At 42.7% G+C, this 22,124-nt stretch overlaps 2 protein-coding genes across 3 annotated transcripts in view; one reads left to right on the forward strand and one right to left on the reverse strand.

The window, feature by feature from the left end:
- ints6l (integrator complex subunit 6 like) overlaps positions 1 to 15,803 on the forward strand; it is a 32,276-nt gene extending 16,473 nt beyond the window's left edge. The window contains exons 5-18 of one of the 2 annotated variants that reach the window (XM_086222979.1): positions 2,368 to 2,551; positions 2,691 to 2,819; positions 7,574 to 7,737; positions 8,436 to 8,588; positions 10,190 to 10,322; positions 10,424 to 10,518; positions 10,619 to 10,729; positions 11,853 to 12,026; positions 12,108 to 12,234; positions 12,393 to 12,535; positions 12,634 to 12,856; positions 12,936 to 13,310; positions 13,585 to 13,678; positions 13,918 to 15,803. In XM_086222979.1, the coding sequence (XP_086079105.1) occupies positions 2,368 to 2,551; positions 2,691 to 2,819; positions 7,574 to 7,737; positions 8,436 to 8,588; positions 10,190 to 10,322; positions 10,424 to 10,518; positions 10,619 to 10,729; positions 11,853 to 12,026; positions 12,108 to 12,234; positions 12,393 to 12,535; positions 12,634 to 12,856; positions 12,936 to 13,310; positions 13,585 to 13,678; positions 13,918 to 14,020 (2,208 nt within the window). In that variant the 3' untranslated portion in view covers positions 14,021 to 15,803. Of the gene's footprint in view, positions 1 to 2,367; positions 2,552 to 2,690; positions 2,820 to 7,573; positions 7,738 to 8,435; positions 8,589 to 10,189; positions 10,323 to 10,423; positions 10,519 to 10,618; positions 10,730 to 11,810; positions 12,027 to 12,107; positions 12,235 to 12,392; positions 12,536 to 12,633; positions 12,857 to 12,935; positions 13,311 to 13,584; positions 13,679 to 13,917 lie in introns of both variants that reach the window. The other variant, XM_086222978.1, reaches the window with a different exon arrangement.
- Positions 15,804 to 16,711: 908 nt separating this feature from the next.
- On the reverse strand, positions 16,712 to 21,415 carry mmgt1 (membrane magnesium transporter 1). Its single transcript, XM_086222980.1, has 4 exons — positions 21,264 to 21,415; positions 20,886 to 20,938; positions 20,700 to 20,803; positions 16,712 to 17,468 (listed from the first exon to the last, which is right to left on the reverse strand). Exons 1-4 carry the CDS (start codon positions 21,340 to 21,342, stop codon positions 17,312 to 17,314), a joined length of 393 nt encoding a protein of 130 aa, XP_086079106.1. The 5' UTR covers positions 21,343 to 21,415; the 3' UTR covers positions 16,712 to 17,311.
- Positions 21,416 to 22,124: the final 709 nt, after the last annotated feature.

Raw genomic sequence — 22,124 nt, forward strand, 5'->3', positions numbered from 1 at the left:
GGTTAATTGGATACTCCAAAATTGACCGTAGGCGTGGCTGAGTGTGAATGGTTGTTTGTCTGTATATGTTGGCCCTGCGATGGACTGGCGACCTAATGAAGAACGTAACATTGCTAAGATCAGGCACATCCTGTCTGAAAAAGATGCAGAAAAACTAGTCCATGCTTTTGTCAGTTCTAGGCTGGATTACTGCAATTCCCTCCTATCAGGCTGCAACAATAAATCCCTTAAGACCATGTCTTTCCTATACTGGTTTTCTCTGCATTGACTTCCTGTTAAATTCAGAATAGAGTTAAACATACAAAGTCCTCAACAATCAGGCACCTTCATATCTGACACAGCTCATAGTCCCCTTTTATCCAAGTAGAACCCTTCGCTCCCAGGATGCAGGGTCATTTGTGGCTCCGAGAGTTTCTAAAAGTGGAATGAGAGCCAGAGCCTTCAGCTATCAGGCTCCCCTCCTGTGGAACTGTCTTCCAGTTTTGGTTAGGGTTGCAGACACCCTCTCTGCCTTTAAGAGCAGACCTTCCTTGTTGATCAGGCTTATAGTTAGTGCTGCTTAGGCTGGCCCTTAGATATGCTGCTATAGGCTTAGACTGCCGGGGGATCTCCATGGTGCACTGGGCTTCTCTCTCCTCCTCTCTTTCCTCTCCGTCATCCTGTATGTGTCATATATAAATCATACTCATCATACATACGTGTTACTAACTCATCTTCTTCTCTCGAGCCTTCAGGCTCTCCGCATCCCAGATCCCGGGTGCTGCTGGAGAAGGCTACAGACCTGAAGAGGCTCAAGCAGCCACCCGTAGCACCACCTGCTCACGTCCCCGTCTGTCCATCAGTCCCTTTCCATTTCTCTCTCTCTTTATCTCTGTCCCACCCTTTCCTCCTGTATATCTGTCTTTCTCCATTATCTATCCCTGTCTCTGCCCTGCTCTCCTGCTCTCTTTCCCCCAACTGGTCAAAGCAGAAGGCCGTCCCCATTGAGCCTGGATCTGCTCCATGTTGCTGCCTGTTAAAAGGAAGGTTTTCATCGCCACTGTTGCAGGATGTGCTGCTGATGGAGAATTGTTGGGTGTAAACTCATTTAAGGACTGTGGTACTAGACCTGCTCTACCTGTAAAGTGTCATGAGACTTTTGTTGTGATTTAGTGCTCTACACATTGACTTGATTTGACTGTATACTAGTAATCTCTGATGTAGCTCATCAACATCGTACAGTGCGGTAAAGCCCCAAGCCCTCTCTACATTTAGGGCTGACCGGGACCCCAGTATCATGGGAAATGCCTGTGGGGATGAAGTCTGCCTGCTTGTTGGAGATAAGCAGTATCAGGCGGTCATGATGAGAGAGCAGCTGTGTCCACCTGACAATGAACTGCTGTGTGTCTGTCTTAGACCCTTTCATCTGCCCAGGGAGATTCCTCAATTGTTTATTTGCAGTGGTATACATACATCCAAAGGCAAATTTTAATAAGTCATCTGCTATAAGTTCCATCTGTTTAATTTTTCATTCATTTTCATCAGAGGTGAATGAAGAGTGCAGCAAAAGTAGTTAACTGGACATTTTTATGTGTATAAAAAAAAAATCTCCCTCTCACCCTTGTAGGGTGGTTCTGTGTTATCCTCTCGCTCAGGTCCTCTACCAGAGGCTTGGGAGCTTGAAAGTTTCACACAGTATCTTAGCAGTTCCTAGGACTGTGCTCTTCTGGACTGAGTTTTCAGGTGTGGTTCCTGGAAAATGCTGGAGCCACCCCAAGTGCTCCTACTACCACTTGGACTGCCCTCCTCTGCTGTTTATCCACCACTACTATGTCCAGTTGGTTCCCCAGTAGCTGTTTGTCAGTCTGGAGGCTGAAGTCCCTCAGCACCTTAGCCCTGTTGTTCTCAACCACTTTTGGTGGTATGTCCCATTGGGATTTGGAGTTAAAACTGAGTACAGATGTTTCTGTACGGTTGTCCCTATCCATGTACCCTTTTGCATCTTTGACCCCACTACTATGTGTTGGACTGTCTCAGAGTGTCCTTCCACAGCCTGTGTGTGTGTGTGAGAGAGAGAGAGAGAGTGTGTGTATGTGTGCGCGCGCGCATGTGCACGCGCATGCGCGCGCACATGTATTGGAATGTTAATGTATGTACGTGTCTGTACCTTGTAATTGTCATGATCAGTCGGCTGGGATTGTGCTGCAAATCAATTTCCCTGTTAGGACAAACACAGCTTCTACCTTCATTCATTGCTGAGTGCTCCCCCAGTGAATGAGTGAGCAGCCTTGAGTGCTGGGGCAAAAAAAAGAACACGAAACCACATGCTATAAACTAGGTGACATTGAAGCAATTTTCTTATATTCACCTCATCTCTCTCCCCCTTAGCTGCACCTGCCTTTGAACTCCCCACTGGCTGGCAGTGAGCTGACCAAAGAGCCCTTTCGTTGGGACCAGAGGCTGTTTGCTCTGGTGCTGAGGCTGCCAGGAGCAACCACATCAGACAATGAGCAGCTGGGTAGCGTCCCCACTGATGAGTCCGCCATTACCCAAATGTGTGAAGTCACTGGAGGTTCGGCATTGTCTTTTGCATTGATAATCCTTTTTTGTATTAGCATCACCATGATTTAAATCATAATTTCCCTGTACTCTTTGTGTAGCAGCATTTGCATCTTCTGTGTTGAGGAGCCTGCTTCCTGTTTCTCTTGTAGGGCGATCATACTGTGTGCGGACACAGAGGATGCTGAACCAGTGTCTGGAGTCTTTAGTCCAAAAGGTTCAAAGTGGTGTTGTCATTAATTTTGAGAAAACGGGTCCAGATCCACCTCTTGTTGGGGAAGGTGAGTCATTGAGTGATGCACATTACATCAAAATTAATTCTGTAATTCCTATCTTCCAAAGCCTGAAGATGTACAAACAGCAGATGTACAGCATTATTGTTTGATGTACAACATGTTTCCAACAGTGTGGCAGGGTCTTTAGGACAAATAACCTGCCCAACAGAAAACAGGCAATTTAGGCATTACTTTGAAAACATTTGGGAAAGACCACATCAGTTATTCTCTCATTACTTGGCTGCTTCTGTTTTCCTTTTTTGTGAAGATGTAGATAACTTTTTTCTTGTGCTAAATATGATCCACCTTCTGTCAAATTTGTCCTATCAAACATGAGATGAGATGATCAGATGAGAAAATGTGATTGATTCCAATGGGCAGTGGTGCCCCTCAGCATTGTGGTGCCCCAGGCAAGATTTTCCTGGAGCCCCCTGGCCATGGTTGTGGTGTGTGACGCATTTGCTACGCAAGGGGCTTGACTAAATGGCTTAATGTCTCACACACATTTTCACAAACATTCGATTCAAATAAAGATGTATTATCCAGCCATTGGCAGCCCATGGCCAGGGGCCCTGACCATGGGCTGCGGTGGTGGACCCTCTGCCCGGATCTCTGGACAGTGCTCCAATTTGACCCCTGGACCAAGTAGGCTAGACTCCCTGTCGGCTGGTTGTAGTGGTGACGGGGTGGTCAGCGGGGCCAGTCTGGAAGTTGGCCCCCTGCAGGTCCGGCCCATTCCTCAGCCCCTCTCATCGCCTCTCTGTCCCATCACATCATATCTTATGTATCACTAGGCCTTGAGGGGCTGGACCCCCCCAATTTTAATCACATCGTAGACATTTAGGGCTTGGGGGAGTGCATGAGGCAACTGGCGGGGGCTCCCATGCCCTGGGTGCCTCCCCCAATTTTAACTACATTCTAGTCATCCACATCATCACATCTACATTCCCACACACAACACGCACCCTGCACCATGTTGGGATGGGGGGGCAGCTGGGGCGGGGAGTGGGTCCAGTGCTGCCTCCTTTGCTAACTGCACCATTGCAGGCCTGGGGGCCTGGCCGGTGCTCTTGGGGGGGGGGGGGGGGGGGTCCTCCTTCTGGCGTGGTGGTTGGGCTGGGGTTGGTCGCAGGCCCTGCTGTTGTGCGGTGGATCGCTTGCTGGCGGTTTCACTAAGTCTGAGGTGCCCTGGACCGTATCAGCATCTATGGAGTACTCAGTCCCTGTATGGAGGAAGATGAGAGTATGATTGTTTTGTCCGGGGGTGGCGGTCCTGGGCGTGCGTGCCTTCGGCTCACCCTGGCAGGCGGGCTGGGCCTCTCGGGGGAGTGGGGGGTCCTGGCTGGCTGGCCGGTGGTGCCCTATCACCTGAAGCCCTCCTGCTCTGGGGGGAGGGGGAGAACAGGGGATGGGTGGAGGGGATGGGGATCGAGGGTTGGGGGGGGGGGTAGCCCTGTACGGGGTGGTGGGCCTGGTTACTGTGGTGGGCTGTGGTTGCCCCGCCTGGGTGTGGGGTGTGGGTGGGTGTCAGCCTCGCCGCTGGCGGACCTCTTGGGGCACTCTGGTCGGGTCTCGGGCCAGAGGGGCCCTATGCCCCTGGGCTCTGCTCATGCTGTGGGGGGGGGGGGGTGCCTGACGGGACCGGGGTCCTCTCTGCCCCGTCTCTCTGTGGGTTGCTTCTGGGTGGGGGTTGCTGCTCCTATGCTTTCCTATGGGTCCTGACATGGGTTGGGCCTGTGGCTGTTTCCTGGCGGGAGGGGTGGCCTGGGGCTCCCCGTGTCCTGGGGGTTTCTGGGTGCTCCGGTGGCCTGGTCCTGACCTACCTGCTATCCTGGACTGGGGGTGTGATGTCCTGGCCCCCCCCCCCCCACATCAGCTACAGCCAGCTACGCACAACATCCAAGACAAACCGTAGAACACACATACACACATACACATACACACGCGTATACACACATACACACATACAAGCATGCAGCGCACAACTGACCCATAAACACACACTCAGACATTTATCTTAAAGTTATATTAAACCAAATGGTAAGCCTGCAACCAATGTTTTTTCCTTTTTTTTTTCCTTTTCTCCTCTCTGTTGTTGTTGTTACTTTTTCTTTGTTTGTTTGTTTGTTTGTTGGTTCGGTTTTTGTTTTTTGCTGCTATTGCTGTTGTTGTTTTTGTCTCCCCCCTCCCCCTTGTCTTCCCTATCCTGTCCCTGTTCTCTCTTCCTGTCCACTCCTGTCCTCAGTCCAGTAGCTTCATCAATGAACCAACACCATTCCTAATAAAGTTAAACATAAATGTCAATAGGAGGAGTTTATCAGATTCCTCCTCTGCAGAGTAAAACTGCTTCAGTACAACAAGACACCAGGAACATGGATGCTGCTGAACAGGACAGGTTAAAAAAAAAAAAGAAGAAAAAAAAAAGATGTATTGGTTGACTGGCTCCCACCTGTGGCCAAAAAAGGATCCCTATGTTAAAATTCTGTAGCTACCCAAAAATCAACTTTCATTTAAAATAAAAAGGCGATAATGAGTGTCATCAAGTGTCTTTGATAGAAGAGTTTAGCTAACTAAAAGAATGTATAGAGGTTTGCAGTAGCTAGCCTAGCTTATCAATCACCTCTGTGTCTCTCCCGTTTTTCCTCTTCTTCTCTTTCTTCCCTGTGCACCAGAGGGTTTTCTCTTGCTGGACATAGAAAAAATAGATAAATAAATAAAACCCATGATGAAACAATGTGTCACTGTGACGCTCTGTTTCGTCGGTCGCTGTTGTCACAGGATCAGCATGCTGCCTGAAAGTGCTGCTGGGCCAAACCAAAAGACAGTCCAGCTATAGGGGTGTTCCTTGTGATGCTCCAAACATATATATATATGTATATAGTATAGAGAGAGAGAGAGAGAGAACTTAATAATATAACAACAGATCGGTCGCTGAGTGAGTGAGTGAATGACTGATTGAATACTGATTGACTGGACAAATTCAAATGTACCTGCTCAGCGTCTAGAGTTTTCTCATCACCTACGTCCACCAGGGAGTACAGCTTATGAGAAGAAGAGAGTTGCTCATTTACATTTGTCACCAAAGTGTGGGTGGGATATTGTTTTTCTTTTTCTGTTTAGCTTTCGATCTGCTGGACCCAACTTCACTACACACAATAAACATGTGACAAGTTGCTCTTAAAACTGAATTTAAACACGTCTAGCTTAATAAGGTTGTGTTCTGCTGCTTCACTACTCTTCAAAGACTAATATTACTGAGCCACTTCCGAAAACAGCCAACAAACTTAACAACAATTTGTCCTCATTTTGGCTCTCTGACCATTTGTCAAGTCATATACTAGGTTTCACCCAGTCTTTTTATCCACATAAATGCTGCTTCCCCAATAACACAGTAGACAAGAGGACACAAGCCAAGATACCATGATAAAAACTTTAAGAACATTATTCCTCATCTCAAAGATCCAGTTTTGTTTTGTTTTTTTAAGGAAAAAAAGAGTCTTGACTAGGCCTTCCTCAATACCTCTTAAGTGTTCTTTTCCATTTTACTTTACTGTCTGGGAGGACATTGAGATATCTCTAGGTCTGGTTGATTACCATCTGCTGACCCTAAATGTCACTTGGGTGACCTCCTCCTTTTTCCATCTAAAATGAATCCTTTCTTCTTTTTTTAAGTTTTGCAAAATTTGTATCATACCCACTGATGAAAGATTACATTTTTTCTTTAAGGCCAGGTTGTTATTTTGGGTTAGTAGACCCACTAAGGCAGTGTTGTCTGAAAACGCTTGGCTGTAACATGATGACTGTTGATACCTGCAGTCAGCAGCATAACGTGTTTAAGATAAGATAAACCTTTATTTGTCCCTCAGTGGAGAAATTGGCACTGTTACAGTGGCAGAAACAGAGAAGCAGCAGCAGAAAAAGTACAAGAGCAATAAATAACAGAAACTATAATAAAATAGTAAAGGTAAGTCAAGGAACGAAACAAGAATTTTTTTTTCCATATTAATGGAAGTTCTGATGAAGAGAAAGACAAAGAAAAACGAAAATGGACTGAACACAACTTGTCAGCATAGTTAACCACAGTTTAATGACAAGTCCCTTTGAACTTCCATTTATGTATTTGAAAAGCAATGTCTTTAACAAAGTTACATTTTACCAGATTTTTCTGTAAAAAAAAAATGCCATTTTAGTGACAGAATGTTTTGAAAATATGTGGCTTGAAAATGTTTCCAATATTTACTTTGGTGACTATGGGGAAAAAGATTTACTCATAATCTGTGTTCAAATTCACATTTCCCTTGAGAGTGAATAAACTCAGAAGCTGCCACAAGTCATCTGAAGGGATGAAGGACTCATTCTAAGCATCGGGGAAAAGACAACAGTTCTTAGTTCCTGTTGATTATACACTCATGAAACTAAGTTCTATTCTATTCTATTCTATTCTATTTCTGCCTGTAAATGAATTTTACTGTTTTTAGGTGTGTTGAATTCGATCTGGATTGTGTTTTTCCTGTGGCAGTAAAAACAAAGAAAGCAGAAGATAATTGACATATCTTGGATCTCCTCTCTGCAGTTTGACACTGAAATGAGAACTGAGTACATTTTCTAAATTAGAGGGATATGAAAATACACAGTGGAATGTGTCCACATTGACTCAAATACCGACTCACCACAGGCAAGTGGTGAAGTTAGATTTCAAGTTTTGTTTTTTTTTGTATTTGTCAACAATAGACTGAGACATGTCCTGTCTTGTTCTACAGATAATTCAATGGAGACAAGTCGTTCTGTGTCATCCTTCAGCCCACAGCTGTGGCATAGTTGTCACAAACTCATTTATGTGCGGCCAAACCCAAAAACAGGGGTACCAGTTGGACATTGGCCCATACCGGAGTCCTTCTGGCCGGACCAGAACTCTCCCACTCTGGTGAGCAGAAGATTGCTTTTAATCAAGACTGTGTTTGATTGTGTCTTGTAGATACAGAAACACATTTACACATAAACCTACTCTTTAACTTTGCCTCTTCAATGGTTATTGGCAGTCCTCTGTTCCTCAGTCTAACACCTGCCAGTAACTTTGCTTCACAGCCATCTTAATGAAGTGTCCAATGCTGTCAATTCCCTCTGTTGTCACTGTCATTGTAAATGACTCTTACATGGATGTGTGCTCGGGCGGCACAGTGGTGCAGTGGTCAGCACTGTCGCCTCACAGCAAGAAGGTTCCGGCTTCGAGTCCCGGCTCGGGCACGAGATCTTTCTGTGTGGAATTTGAATGTTCTACCCGTGCCTGCGTGGGTTCTCTCCAGGTTCTCCGGCTTCCGTCCAAAGACATGCAACTGGGGACGAGGCTGATTGGATACTCTAAATTGACCGTAGGTGTGACTGTGAGTGTGAATGGTTGTTTGTCTCTCTATGTTGACCCTGCCATGGACTGGTGACCTGTCCAGGGTGAACCCCGCCTCTCGCCCGTTGATGCTGGGATAGGCTCCAGCCCCCCGCGACCCTTAACAGGAATAAGCGGAAGACAATGGATGGATGGATGGATGGATGGATGGATTGGATGTGTGCTGTTCCTTACAACAGACAAATGCCTTAATGTTTCCATTTCCTGTCTCCTGCTGACAGCCACCTCGCTCCGCCCATCCTGTGGTACGTTTTTCATGTGTGGACTGTGAGCCCATGGTGATTGACAAGCTTCCTTTTGATAAGTATGAACTGGAACCATCTCCTCTTACCCAGTACATTCTAGAAAGGAAGTCTCCACACATGTGCTGGCAGGTAAGGTAATATTCAAACATCAAATTCATATGTGTGTGCGTGTCTGTATATACACACACACTACTGGTCAAAGGTTTGGACACACCTTCTCATTTAATGGTTTTTCATTATTTTTTTTCATGGTTTTCATTATCACGTTGTACAGTCTCGCTGAAGGCATTCAAACTATAAATGAACACATATGGAATTATGTAGTGAACCAAAAATTGCAAAATAACTCAAAATATGGTTTATATTTGATATCTTTCAAAATAGCCACCCTGTGATTAGGGCTTTGCACACTCTTGGCATTCTCTCGATGAGCTTCATCACTCTCCTTCTTGGTCAAATAGCCCTCACAAAGCCTGGCAGTGTGTTTGGGGTCATTGTGCTGATGATGATGGTCCAACTAAATGCAAACCAGACGGGATGGCCTGTCGCTGCAGGATGCTGTGGTAGCCATGTTGGTTCAGTGTGCCTTCAATTTTGAACAAATCCCCAACAGCGTCACCAGCAAAGCACCCCCACACCATCACACCTCCTTCTCCTTGCCTCACGGTGGGAACTTTGTATGCAGAGACCATCCGTTCACCTTTTCCGTGTCACATAAAGACACGGTGGGTGGAACTGAGGATCTCAAATTTGGACTCATCGGACCAAAGCACAGATTTCTACTGGTTTAATGTCCATTATTTGTTTTTCTTGGCCCAAACAAATTTCTTTTGCTTGTTTCTTTTCCTTAGTAGTGGTTTCTTAGCAGCTATTCAACCATAAAGGCCTGATCCTCGCAGTCTCCTCTAAACAGTTGATGTAGAGGTGTGTCTGCTGCAAGAACTCTGTGTGGCATTTATCTGGGCTCCAATCTGAGGTGCTGTTAATTTATTATTTCAGAGGCTGATGACTCAGACGAACTCATCCTCAACAGCAGAGGTGACTCTTGGTCCTCCATTATTGGGGCGGTCCTCATGTTAGCCAGTTTTATTTTACTGCTTGATGGTTTTTGCGATTGCACTTGGGGACACATTCAAAGTTTTTGCCCCGGTTTTGTAGACTAAATGACCCTCAGTTCTTAAAGTAATGATGAACACTCGTTTCTCTTTATTAGCATAAAGTGCAGTGTATTAGCATAGGATTGCAGTGCTCCATTTCACAGTAAAAAAAACCCAATATATAATAAGAAAAAATGATATGAATTCTAACAGTTGTCATTCTAACAAATGAACCCTGACAAGGCGCACCTGTGAAGTAAAAACCATTTCAGGTGACTACTTCATGAAGCTCACTGAGAGAAGGCCAAGGGTTTGCAGCGCTGTCAACAAAGCAAAGTGAGGCTACTTTGAGGAATGTAAAATATAAAACATATTTACAGTTGTTTAACAGATTTTTTCTTTGCTAAATAATTCTATATATCTTGCCTCATATTTGATGTCTTTGGTATGTATCCATAATGAAGAAAGTAGTAAAAATAAAGAAAAAACATTAAATGAGAAAGTGTGTCCAAATTTTGACTGGTAGTGATAGTATACACACACACACACACACACACACACGCACACTAGGCACAGATCAACTGCTCAATGATGCTCGACTGCTCGATAAAAACAATACTCTTAACATTTTAGGTTTTTGTTACCAGCAGTGGAAAGCAAAGTGACTTGGGCCAGCCATTCGGTTACCTGAAAGCCAGCACCACTCTCACTTGTGTAAACCTCTTTGTCATGCCTTACAACTACCCAGTGCTTCTCCCACTCCTTGGTAAGATGTTTTATTTTCATAGAGGTATTATAAGCCTTTTGGACCTTTCACACCTGCTTTGTTTGGATCGACTGATCAGAACAAAAATTGTCTCCTTTCAGATGACTTGTTTAAAGTGCACAAACTCAAACCAAACCTAAAGTGGCGACAAGCATTTGAGATGTACCTGAAGACCATGCCTCCGTACTACCTCTTGGTAAATGACTGTCACTTTTCCTGCTGCCTGCAGTAGTACTTAATTCACATGGGTTTCTGACTATGAAAATCCTCAATTCTCTCTTACTCTCTTGTGACAGCCCCTCAAAAAGGCAATGAGGATGATGGGTGCACCTAATCTTATTGCAGACAGCATTGACTGTGGCCTGAGTTACAGTGTCATCTCCTACCTGAAGAAGCTCAGCCAGCAGGTAAACAGCCTGGAGCACCCCTAGACTTTCATCTTCTAGTGGCACGATCAATTTATTAGACAGAGTGACTTGCAATGTCAAATGGTGAGAATTCAAATGTCCTTCAGCAGGATAAATGAAGAAATCAATAATCCTGTTAAAACATGGGATGAAATGACAATGACAATAATTATACATCACATCAATATAGCTCGTTTCAGATAACCCAAGGATGCCTTACATTATAAATAAGGAGAGAAAGAGACCGACAGAGTCCATGCAAAATCTGACTAATTCATCAAACTGGCTGACTAATAAACTAAGATGAACAGGTTGGTTTTGATGGCAGTCTTGAACATGTCCAGGGTTGAGGGATTCTGGATCACTGTGGGGAGAGATTTCCAGAGGGTAGGGGCTGCCATACTTAAATCTCTGTCCACAAAGGTTCAACAACTGGTGCAGGAGGACCGCAGGCCCTGTGTTGGTGGTAGAGAAGTCAGATAAGGAGGGAATATTTTAGGGTGAGGAAGATATGCTGTCAGGGCTTGCTGTGGGTAAGGACATTGGCAGCTGAGTTCTGGACATACTGCAGCCTGTCCAGGGCTGTACAGGGTACACTGAATAGGACGCCAATCCAGTTGTCCAGATGGGGTGTGATGAAGGCATGGTAAAGGATCTCAGCATCCAAGTTGGAGACTCCCAAAATGGATACCCACACAAGGCAATGACTCGTACTTCATTAGTAATATTTTAAAACATGGTGACTTCATCTCTAGTCACGATACTCTTCTTCATGCAGTCTTAACTTGGAATTGGATAGCTCTAACGAATTAGCACTATACATACTGTACACTTCAAATGGCCCAAAAATGACAGCTTGAGTCCTTAAATTTGGACCAAAGAAGCAACATGGCATTTTGGCCCAAAAAAATCAATAAATAAATTAATTAAATTAAATTTCTTTAATGACTAGTCTAAGTCTGCCCAATCTACAACTGGAATAGTTTGCGGAGGCATACAGCAATGCAGAGGTTATTTGAGTATTTAAATCAGTTTAGCATATGAACACAGCTGTGAAATAAAGTCTCTCTCCTTCATCAAGGCAAAGATGGAATCTGAACGTTTGATTGTGTCTGTTGGGAAGAAGGCACCACAAGAAACTGGCATAAAGGTGAAGAACCACTCCAGCTTGCTGTCTCTGGCCCACCGTAAAGACTTCAAGCAGTTGCTGCAGGGGATTACTGGGGAGGGGCCACTTCGCCTGGCGGACATCAATTTCAAAGAGTTTGCCGGCTTCCAGATTGCCCTGCTTAACAAGGTAGCGTGGATTTTTTCTGAAAAGTGTGAGTGTGGTTTTGGTCCAGAAAAAATATGCGAGGGGATCCCTTTGTATTTCCAGGATGTCAAGCCTCAAGCTTATCGGAATGCCTATGACATCCCAAGACGAAACCTGCTGGATCAGCTCACTCGAATGCGCTCCAATTTGCTGCGAACATCACAAAAACTCATCAGAGGGCAAGATGAAGGTATGGCATTATATCCTGACCAATAAAAAAAAAAAATGAAGCATTCAGGTGACCTTAGTTCAGTGCCCATTGATGATTCATTTAAATAGTAGCACCCTCGATGTTTCAATTCTGTTATAGCCCACCATTTAAAAAATGACATATCCTGTGATTATTAGATTACTTGCACAGTATTCCAGTGGCTCAGATGGGGAACTATCAAGAGTACCTGAAAATGATGCCTTCTCCTCTGAGAGAGATTGACCCCGATCAACCCAAACGCTTGCACACATTTGGGAATCCTTTCAAACAGGATAAGAAGGTAATAAGAACATAAGAAGACAGTTCAGAGTATTCTTAAAACAGTTTTCATGTGATCGTGTTAATAACTTCATCTTCTTCCGTCACTCATGTTCTCAGGGGATGATGATTGATGAGGCTGACGAGTTTGTAGTGGGCCCTCAAAACAAGAAAAGGGGAAATTCTGGTGATTCCAACGTAGGTGCTACACTTAAGAGAAGACGAAGTATGTCGCCATTGCTGCGGCGGCCGCAGATTCCTCCAGGGAGCACCAATCACGTGGTGGTTGGGAAGAGTCTGGCAGGGCAGCAGAACCCCCTTAAACCAATGCCACAGCACAAAGGTGAGAGTCAGACCAGAGAATGACAGGATTTAAGCATCAGTGCTACCAGTACCTAAGTCCTTCTGTGTTATCCATGCAGGAGCGGATGTTAACATGGTGGTCTCTGAGAGTAACGGGGATGGGGTTCTTGGGTCTGAGTCAGGAGAATTGTGGCACAGTGAGATGGACACTGTAACAGGGAACCCAGGATCACTCAGCTTGGAGGAGATGACCAGGCTGGGAGCGATGGATCAGCAGGAGCAAATCAGTATGATGGAGGAGCCGCGAGTGGTTGAAGATCTACAGGATGAGCAGCCACTGGAGGAGACACATAATTGTGAGCGTCCACAGAGCCCTCTAGACAACACTGAAGCCTACCCAACTGGCCTCAAGACCATATTCATACCACCACTAGACGGCAGTCAGGCAGAGCTGCGGTCACAGATCATTAAGGAAGTCCGCAAACCTGGACGAAGTGAGTAAATGACAGGGCTTGTCAGTCATTTTTATGCCTCCATTTGACAATTGCAGAGGCAGGATTGTCTCGTATTATCATTCAACACCTTGAGGGAAATTCCTTAAAGTTGGCACCACTTGGGCTCAAGAACAAACTGATAAGAATTTGGTGGTCAAAGTCACTGGGACATCACAAAATGCATTTTAGTCCAACTCAAGAGTTTTTTATGACAAAAAAAAATCTCCTTTTTGCTTTTTGTCTTATCTCTGTCTGTCTCTGTGCTTTTTGTCAGACTATAGGGCAATCCTAGGACTGCTCCAACAGGTGAAGGGACCTGTTAATGTGCAAAGGTACTTCATCCAACTTGCAATTAAAGAAGCTATCAGGTAAGGAACAATTAAATGACTCTGACTTCTGTGGGTTTATTCTTTTGAAATTGCCTGAAGTTGCACATTCATCTCCAGCAATATGGGGCTTGCACCTGTAAAATGTTCTTGAAGAACCTTGAAGCTGCATTTTCACTCATGTATCAACCTTTTATTGTTTTTGGAAGCTTACTCACTTGACATAAACAGATTGTGCCCTTTTAGTTCCTGATCCTTTCTAATTTTTTTGCTTACCCAAGGTTCAAGAAGCGGGTACTGATCCAGCAACTGGAGATTGCCCTTGCTGAGTTAGAGGAGAAGCACATGATATCTTCATGGCTGTCTAATTATCCCAGCAGATAGGAGTGGGAAGATCACTGACATTGTGTTAAGTGTTGTACATCGCCCCCTCAAATGAGACGTCCTCGCTTAGACTCCTCACAAAGACAAAATGAGGACCTGGAAAAAGACAAATACATTTACAGCAGACGCTTCAACTGTCCAGTGTTACATCCCATCCTGTTAATGGCAGAGGGGGAAGGGTTTTATCTGGAGGACAGGTCTTCTGGACAGATGCACCAGGGATGAGTGAACAAACTTTGAACATAATCCTCTCCATACTGACAGATGCCTTTAACATCCACTTGGGTGGATCCTGTGACACACCTTTAAAGTTTAGCTATCATGAACTCTGAGTTTGTCTTGACTTTGGTGTCCCCTCTTGACAAAAGCAGCACATCCAGAGCCAGCTTGCTAGAGTGCCAGCATTTGTTTAGGAAGTGAGTGGAAGTGCATATGTACATTTTAGTTTGCAGGATATGTGGCCATTAGGTGGTGGTGACAGTAATCCCACTTTTTGTTTTGTCTGAATTGGAGCACAGCCTTTTAGAAGAATTATAGTTTTGGCTTTTGGTTTTTTTGGCCAATAGAGCTCAACAGGTAACATCCACCTTGAGATTGGATTTAGTTCCAGAGGTAAATTTCTCACTTATTTCCTTCACCTCTAAGGCTTCTTCAACATTATTTCCATTCCAAAGTTGTTAAGAATAACTACATTTCATGATGAGCGAACTATTTTAGGCTTTGCTAGCTGACATCTCAATGATACTACGCAGTTTGCTAGGTGGCGCTGTTGCACAAAACTAAGGCCCTAGAATGGCACATATTATTAAATTAATTGCAGGAACATGTGTTTTTCAATTTAGGTCATATAAAGGCATCACTATTTAATTTACGTGAGTTTAAAGGTCTTTGTTACTTTTGATAGCAGGATTGTTGCTGTTTTTTCTTTCTTTGCTGGTCTGAAAGACTGCAGCCACTGTTATCTGGGTACTCAAATGGGCATTCATAGTCTAGAGGCTGATGGGAGACATTTGAGCTAGTTAGTCCCCATGGTCTATATAGGATTGCTCTGATGGTTTACTCCTGAACGGATCACAGTATCAGTTTATATAAAGTTAGCATACATGTGTATTTCAGTATTAGCATGGTGAGAATCCTCTTGAAATTCTGTTGGTCTACATTCAAACATGACTTTGTGAAGATAATTGAGAAGCCCTCAAATGTTCAAACTGAGTCCATTTTGTTTCTGATGTGACAGCTGCATTGATTTGTAGACAAATGTCACGCTTGTGTTTTTTCGACCAGGAAATGTTGGACACCAATATTTTGTGCTGCAGATGTTACAGTGGGATATTTCGCATCAGTATTACATGACAGATCCAAAAATGGACAGCAGCTTATCTGTCATCACATCAATAGGAGATGTGCTCCAGCTGTCTTCACTCACTTCTTGCTTGCGCACACACACACACACACACACACACACACACACAGCACCACAATCACTCCATCGATTCCCAGCTTAACATATTTATTAGAAAGTATCCCTGCATCTGTCCAGACCCAGTCGCTAATCTTCTCTCTTTTTTATCGGACACGAACAGCCCTCCTTTTGTTTTTATAACAGATGTATACTACTTTTTAATGTTCATAAGGAATATAGATTATTTTTGTGAATTTGTTTATTTCAGAGTCAAAGTATTTTGGAAGAAAAAGTTAATGCCAATTTTATATGCTGTTAAATGCATAGATAAATGGAAGTTTATTGACCTACTTTTTTTTTTTTTTTTTTTACAAAAATAAACCACTAGTAAAATGGCATCTACTGTCTGAGTCCACGTGTTTGTAATTGACAAAAAAAAGGGCTAAATCTTGCAATAAAAAAACGTATATTGTATCAGCAAATACCGAACTGTAACAGGAATGAATATTTACCTGCATCCCTGTGTTCATCCAGATGTTTTCAATGTTTATCTTACCAAAACCAGAGCTGTACATTAACAAGAAAAGGATCCTACAATAGCTTCTAATTCAGCTATTTCACATGCAGTGTCTTTTTTGGTATGTAATCTCAATATTTTATAAAGAATGAATTCGTATTTGTTTCAAGCAAAGTGAAACATTCTTTTCCATTGTCGAATATGGTGACATTTTCAACTGATTTGACAAATGACTGATATTTATCAATCTTGATGTCTGTTTTAAAAAAAAAAAAAAATTATATCATATTTATATTTTGTACATTCTGAAAAATACAATTGTATAAAAAAATACAGTACAATTAAACATTGTGTACTTGAAAATACGAGGTTTTTTTTTTTTTTTTTTTTAATTTTATCTCATTTTTAAAACATTTGGAAAAGCAAAGTGTGAGCAGGAGCAACAGGACCAATATTTGCTCACTGGACCAGTACGGATACTTGACAAAGTTCACAGAAGTCCAAAAACTGATACTTGTTCCAACAAAAATTGATTTCCTTTCCTCTTATAAATAAATCTATTATCGGAGCCTGAACAGGTGTTGTTTTTAAGACTGTCTTAAAAACAAGATTTAGTGGCAGCAATAGGTTCTTCTTTCCTTTTACTTGCCAGTCATCCTACACTCCGTATGACTTTAGTTCCATTAAAGAGGTCCATAAAGGATAAACTTGTTATGCAACAGCAACATTCCAGCTCCTGAAAGTGACCCATTTGTGGACAAACAGTCAATAACCTGGGTTAGGCTTTTATTAAATTAATTCTTAACAAAATGTAAAATGAAAGATTAAAAACTTCACCCAAATAAATGTACATCACGTTCTACTTCACCTCTTCATTAGAGCAGCTGTCTAATGCTTCCTGTTTTCACATTTTGCCTTGAGTTGACTTCCTGTGGCATCATCAAAACTCTTTATTGCATACAGGATGTGCAGATGTACATAATGCCTCCAGGAACTCAAGGAACAAAAAAAAAAGCTAATTAAAATAAACTCTTTGCAGTTGACGTGAACTGAGATAGTTTGGGCCCCTCTTAAAGGATTTACAGTACAGTAGTTCAAAGGGGACAAAAGCACTAGATGACCGTATCTTAAGACTCCAAAGCATTTACAAACGATGTATATGTACAAACTTGCTTGAAAAACTGAAGGGCTGGCACACTGAAGTGTAGATATGGTGGTAACCCCTTTTATGAGGAGGTGGATGATTAGACAGCATATTAGTTTATGTACAAATACATAATAAATGAAGGGAAAGGTCAATTCTCACTTCTCGCCTTTTAACAAAAAGAAAACTCTAATCTGACATTGATGTTACAGGCAAGAAAGCCCAGTCTCAGTGCAAATGCTCCAGCTTGCGTAGCCGAAGGGGGTTGGGAAGAGCTTGCTGGTTGTGTACAGAGGAGGATTCTTCCTCCGGTGAGCGGAATAACACCCGTCCTCGGTGATTGAAAAGGTAAAACGATGGATGATTCCTCAGTGTGTCAAAAGTTCTGTGGAAAATAAAGGATACAGTTGTGAAAACAAATACTCTGCTGTATTTGTCAAAGTTATATTTGCCTTGGAATAGCAGGTCACTTGTAGTTTACACATTACCTTGTGGTCTTCCCCTTTCCAACGGAAAATGTCTTTACACAGTATATTATAGTATGGACATGAAAAACTTAAATACTGAAATTCCCACCCTCATGAAATGACCTGGGCCACTAACTATCAAATATCTCAGTTGACATTTTAGTCTTAGGTGTTGGAAAAACATGACGTTCATTCCTCTTTTCAAATTCAAATGCAAGAGTAAGTTATCAAGTCTTAAGCTAAGAATGACTCTTACTCGACCACTTATTGAAGACACCTTTGAGCGCTGACAACACAGAGACACGTGACAACCTTCTGGAAAATGATGAATGTTTTGGGATTGTTTGTAGACCCACAGTTCATCAAACTATCATTTGGACGGAGCAGGATTCATCTTTGCACTGGACTTCAAGAGGAACACTGCGTCACCACTCATTTCATCCTACAACCCATTGTCAGACCAATTAGAGGCGGTGATGACAACAATTTGGACGTGGTTACCCAAACAGACGGGATATTCCTGATGCAAAGACACTGAATGAAAGTGGCCTGAAGCAGCTATTTGAGAGGCCCTTAGTGTTTATCGCTCATTGCTGCTCACTTCTTTCCATGCACACAATGTTGGCGAGGAAGGATCAATTTCATTGTAGGGTTTTTTTTGTGTGTTGTCCCATTTGTAACCTCCGTAAGATCGTGGACAAGTGCATGAGATCTGTTAGGCGTTTAAATGTCTGGAGATGTTCATTCATGCCTTTTTTGGCTCAGCTCGTCTTTCATAGCATTTCCTTAATTTGATCAATTCAGCAACCAGGAGTGCTTCTTCCTTCCCCTTCCAGCTTTGTTTTCTTGGAATCCAGAGGGACGATGAAATTGGAAAATCAAGGCTGTAATAGGCAGGGGTTTTGTTTTGGTTTTTAATTTACTTAATGTGTATATCACGATCACTTCTCTTGGAAAAACTAAATCAAACATGTTGAATGTGAGATTGTAGTATGAATTTCACCATCCACTCAGTAATAGGTCTCTGCATCTCTCGTCATCCAAAAACAAACCCAGTTTAATCCAGATATAATATTTAAAGTGCTTTTCTAAGTTAATAGAGGAATTCATAATTACCATTGTTATACTGATGGATGGATGGAAAGGGGAACCATGTGCAGAAATATAGAATACTGAGGACCTAAAACATGTGCAAGATTCACAACCCTACAAGACAATGTTCATTATGGAAATGAAATGATTGAATATTTATCATATCTCTTTTGAACTCCAAAAGTGAATATTAATCTAAAAAAATTTATATATATATATATATATATATATATATATATTTTTTTTTTTTTTTTTTTTTTTTTAAGATTTTAAACAGGTCTTAACTACAATTTCTGCTCCTGTAAATGGTATGGTGCAGCTAACAAGACTTTTCCATATTTGAATATACAGTATAAAATGAAGGGATTTTCAAACATTAAAATTCAAACTTGAATATATTAATATAACCACATCGCAAGTTCTGGAAACACTTGGGGCCACTAGCACACTCTCTCACGAGATTCAAGTTTTGTTCTTCAGCCCCACAGCTGCCAGTTGGTGGTGGTAATGCATCTTTCAGCTGGTTTGGCAGCCAATTGCCACTGAACCTCATCGGAGAAGCCACACTGAAGACAGAGCCAGCAATCAAGGGCACATGAGAAAAATCAGCTGAAAAGGTGTTGGATGTGCAAGTAACACTGACAGAGGCAGAGAGTTCAGAATCAGACTAAATCCAAAAGAGGAAAATTGCACTCTGCAATCTAAAAAGGCCTATTTTGTTTTGCTCAATGCTGTTTTTCTCCTTGTTGCATTGGTTTTCAGCACACTTCAGTGGATGCAGAGAGAAATTCAAGTCTGCAGTGTTTCAATTGTTCAAACTATCGCTATATTATAAAATGGGTTTTACTATCAACAAAGACTTCAACATCTCCAATCAAGAGCCACTAAGTTGTATTTTATGATCACATCTGACCTCAAGGACCACAGTATGTTTACAGTTTATTTCTTTTCTTTCACCCATGATGACCCCATTTGTGGAGAGGAAGAAAGGGGGAATCATTGGGCTCTGATTATCTTTCTCCGATTGACTGAAAAACAACACATAAACACACAACATATATTTCAGAGAGTTCTTGCTGACACCCAGCCCTACACTGGTAGAGGAAGCAATGCTCAGATCTTCATTACTTGGCTTGGAACCTATTCAAAATTGTAAATATTTTGGCTAATGGGTTAGACTATGAGGCCAGCACGGTGGTGCAGTGGTCAGCACTGTCACCTCACTGTGAGAAGGTTCCGGTTTAGAGCCCCGGCGTGAGCACAGGGTCTTTCTGTGTGAGTCTGCATGTTCTCCCTGTTCCTGTGTGGGTTCTCTCTGGTACTCCAGCTTCCTCCACAGTCCAAAGACATCAAGAGGGGACGAGGCTGATTGATACTCTAAATTGACTGTAGGTGTGACTGTGAGTGTGAATGATTGTCTGTCTCTATGTGTTGGTCCTGTGATGGACTGGTGACCTGTCCAGGGTGAACCCTGCCTCTCGACCGAAGGCTGCTGAGATAGGATCCAGCCCCCCCCCCCGAACCGCCAACCCCCAACCCTTAACAGGATAAGCAGTAGCAGATGGATGGAGTGAAACTAACTGATCTGCAACAAACAACTGACGGTGGAGCACGTCTTGATGGAATGTCCATTATAGGAGGAGCCAAGAGGGAAACTTTGCTGTGGTATCAGATACAGGGATAGATCACGTATCTCTTCAGCACCTTTTAAACCCATCAGGAAACCAGTCCATAATTATCAACGCAGCACTGGATTTTATTTCAGCAACAGGAGTTATTTCCATTTGAAGCATTTCCGTGATTAACCGGTGAGAGGCAGCGATATGCCGCAAGGCATCTCGCCTGCCGGAAATGATGAAGAAGAAGAAGAAGAAGAAGAAGTGAAACCAACTGACCAGAGTAACTTTTTTTAACAATACCTCATTGTTTTCTTGTTTATTGACTTTTCCTGTAAAGCATTCACTGAAATCTGGATTCAACCAGGTCCAGGACAGACCACAATCAGCTCAATGATTCTTTGGATAGGGAGATAATGAATTGGCGTTAAGGAGACTTACTTGTTTTTCAGCTCTGAGGAAGCGTCCATGTCTTTGAACTCCCCAGCAATGTGGACGATACCGTAACAGGTCATGACAAACGACAATAAGGTTTGTAACACAATCTGCAGAGAGGAAAGCACATGATGTAGTTTAGCTGAGTTTAGAAGAAGACACGAATCGACATTAGAAATGCAAGTGACTCACATCAATGGGCAATGTTTCGTTTTCCTTCTCTGTAAGTCGCATATATGAGCGATCTAAATGGAGAGAGGGATTTTAGCCACAACAAGTAAAATTGTAACAATACTATCGATGAGATTCGGAATAAAAACTGTAAAATAAGCTGGTCAACAATTTCAATTACGTTGAGTGTGTGTGTAAATTATACTTTCGGTCGTTGTCTTCCCTGGGAGGGCTTCTCAGTACGGCTAAACTGCGCTAGCACCCCGTTAGCTAGCTGTTAGCCCACAACCACAAACCCCGAAAAGGCGTTTTTAACCCCCTCCTCAGGGACAACAGATCCCTTATTCAGCAGAAGAACATACCGACAACTGTTTTCCCCAACCCCTCAGTGAAACTTACGCTGTGCCGCCGAGAAAGCTGCATGGGCTAGGGCAAAAAGTCCGACACCGACAACACCTTTCCAGAACGACGAAGCCATCTTGAAACAGGACAACGAAGGACTTGGTGCAGTGTACTGCCAGACAATGTCGTAAACAGCCGCAACCAAGACCGAAAAAAAGGTCTTCGACGGTACCAAAAATATGACAATGACGCAATAAATATTGTGATCTTATTGTGGCACATTAAAATGAAATGTTTGTGACATTGTTTATAATTGCTTCCTGTTAGAGGCTTTTTGGACAGTCACTTGGACCAAAAGACTCCCAACGTCCAATATATTTAACATCTCACACGCATGCCAACAGTGAGGTTTCTGGAAGCAAAATGAATGTCAGCCTTCTGATCGGATGTTGACATGAATGGAGGGCCATCTTCGACTGCACATGCTAAGAGAAGCAGTTGAATAATGAACAAACGTTTCATCTAAAATGTTGTCATCACGCCCCTGATTTTGATATTTTCGCTATATATTATTTACTCTTATTTTGAAAAGCTGGTTAACGTCCTCTAATTTTGAAGAGCTCATTTACATCTGTTCAGCAATTTCAAGTGCTGTGCATCATCTGTTAACCTTGTTATTTTTAACAGGGCAAAGAGGGTCATGTTTAAGTATTTATGTGAGATACAAATGGGAAGTTTGCAAACTACCAGTTGGTTGGAAAGAAGCAGTCATTATTCCTATCAGGAAATGTTGGAAGGACCCATCAGGTTCAATGAGTAATAGGCCAATAGCATTGACATTACATATAGGAAAGATGATGGAAAGACTGGTCCCCCCAACACCTCAAGAGAGAGGATTTAGAAGGGTAGAGGAACCAT

Source organism: Aulostomus chinensis, chromosome 13 (assembly GCF_037954235.1).
Source record: "Aulostomus chinensis isolate RoL2024-O1b breed Wild chromosome 13, RoL_Achi_v1.0, whole genome shotgun sequence".
In the NCBI taxonomy this organism is placed as follows: Eukaryota; Metazoa; Chordata; class Actinopteri; order Syngnathiformes; family Aulostomidae; genus Aulostomus; species Aulostomus chinensis.

What these genes read in the sequence shown, in the direction of transcription:
- mmgt1 (XM_086222980.1), bottom strand. Translation starts at nt 21,342, where the DNA reads ATGGCTTCGTCGTTCTGGAAAGGTGTTGTCGGTGTCGGACTTTTTGCC. An exon ending in AGCTTTCTCGGCGGCACAGC is followed by an intron (nt 20,939 to 21,263) that starts GTAAGTTTCACT and finishes CTCTCCATTTAG; the next exon opens with ATCGCTCATATATGCGACTT. An exon ending in ACGAAACATTGCCCATTGAT is followed by an intron (nt 20,804 to 20,885) that starts GTGAGTCACTTG and finishes TCCTCTCTGCAG; the next exon opens with ATTGTGTTACAAACCTTATT.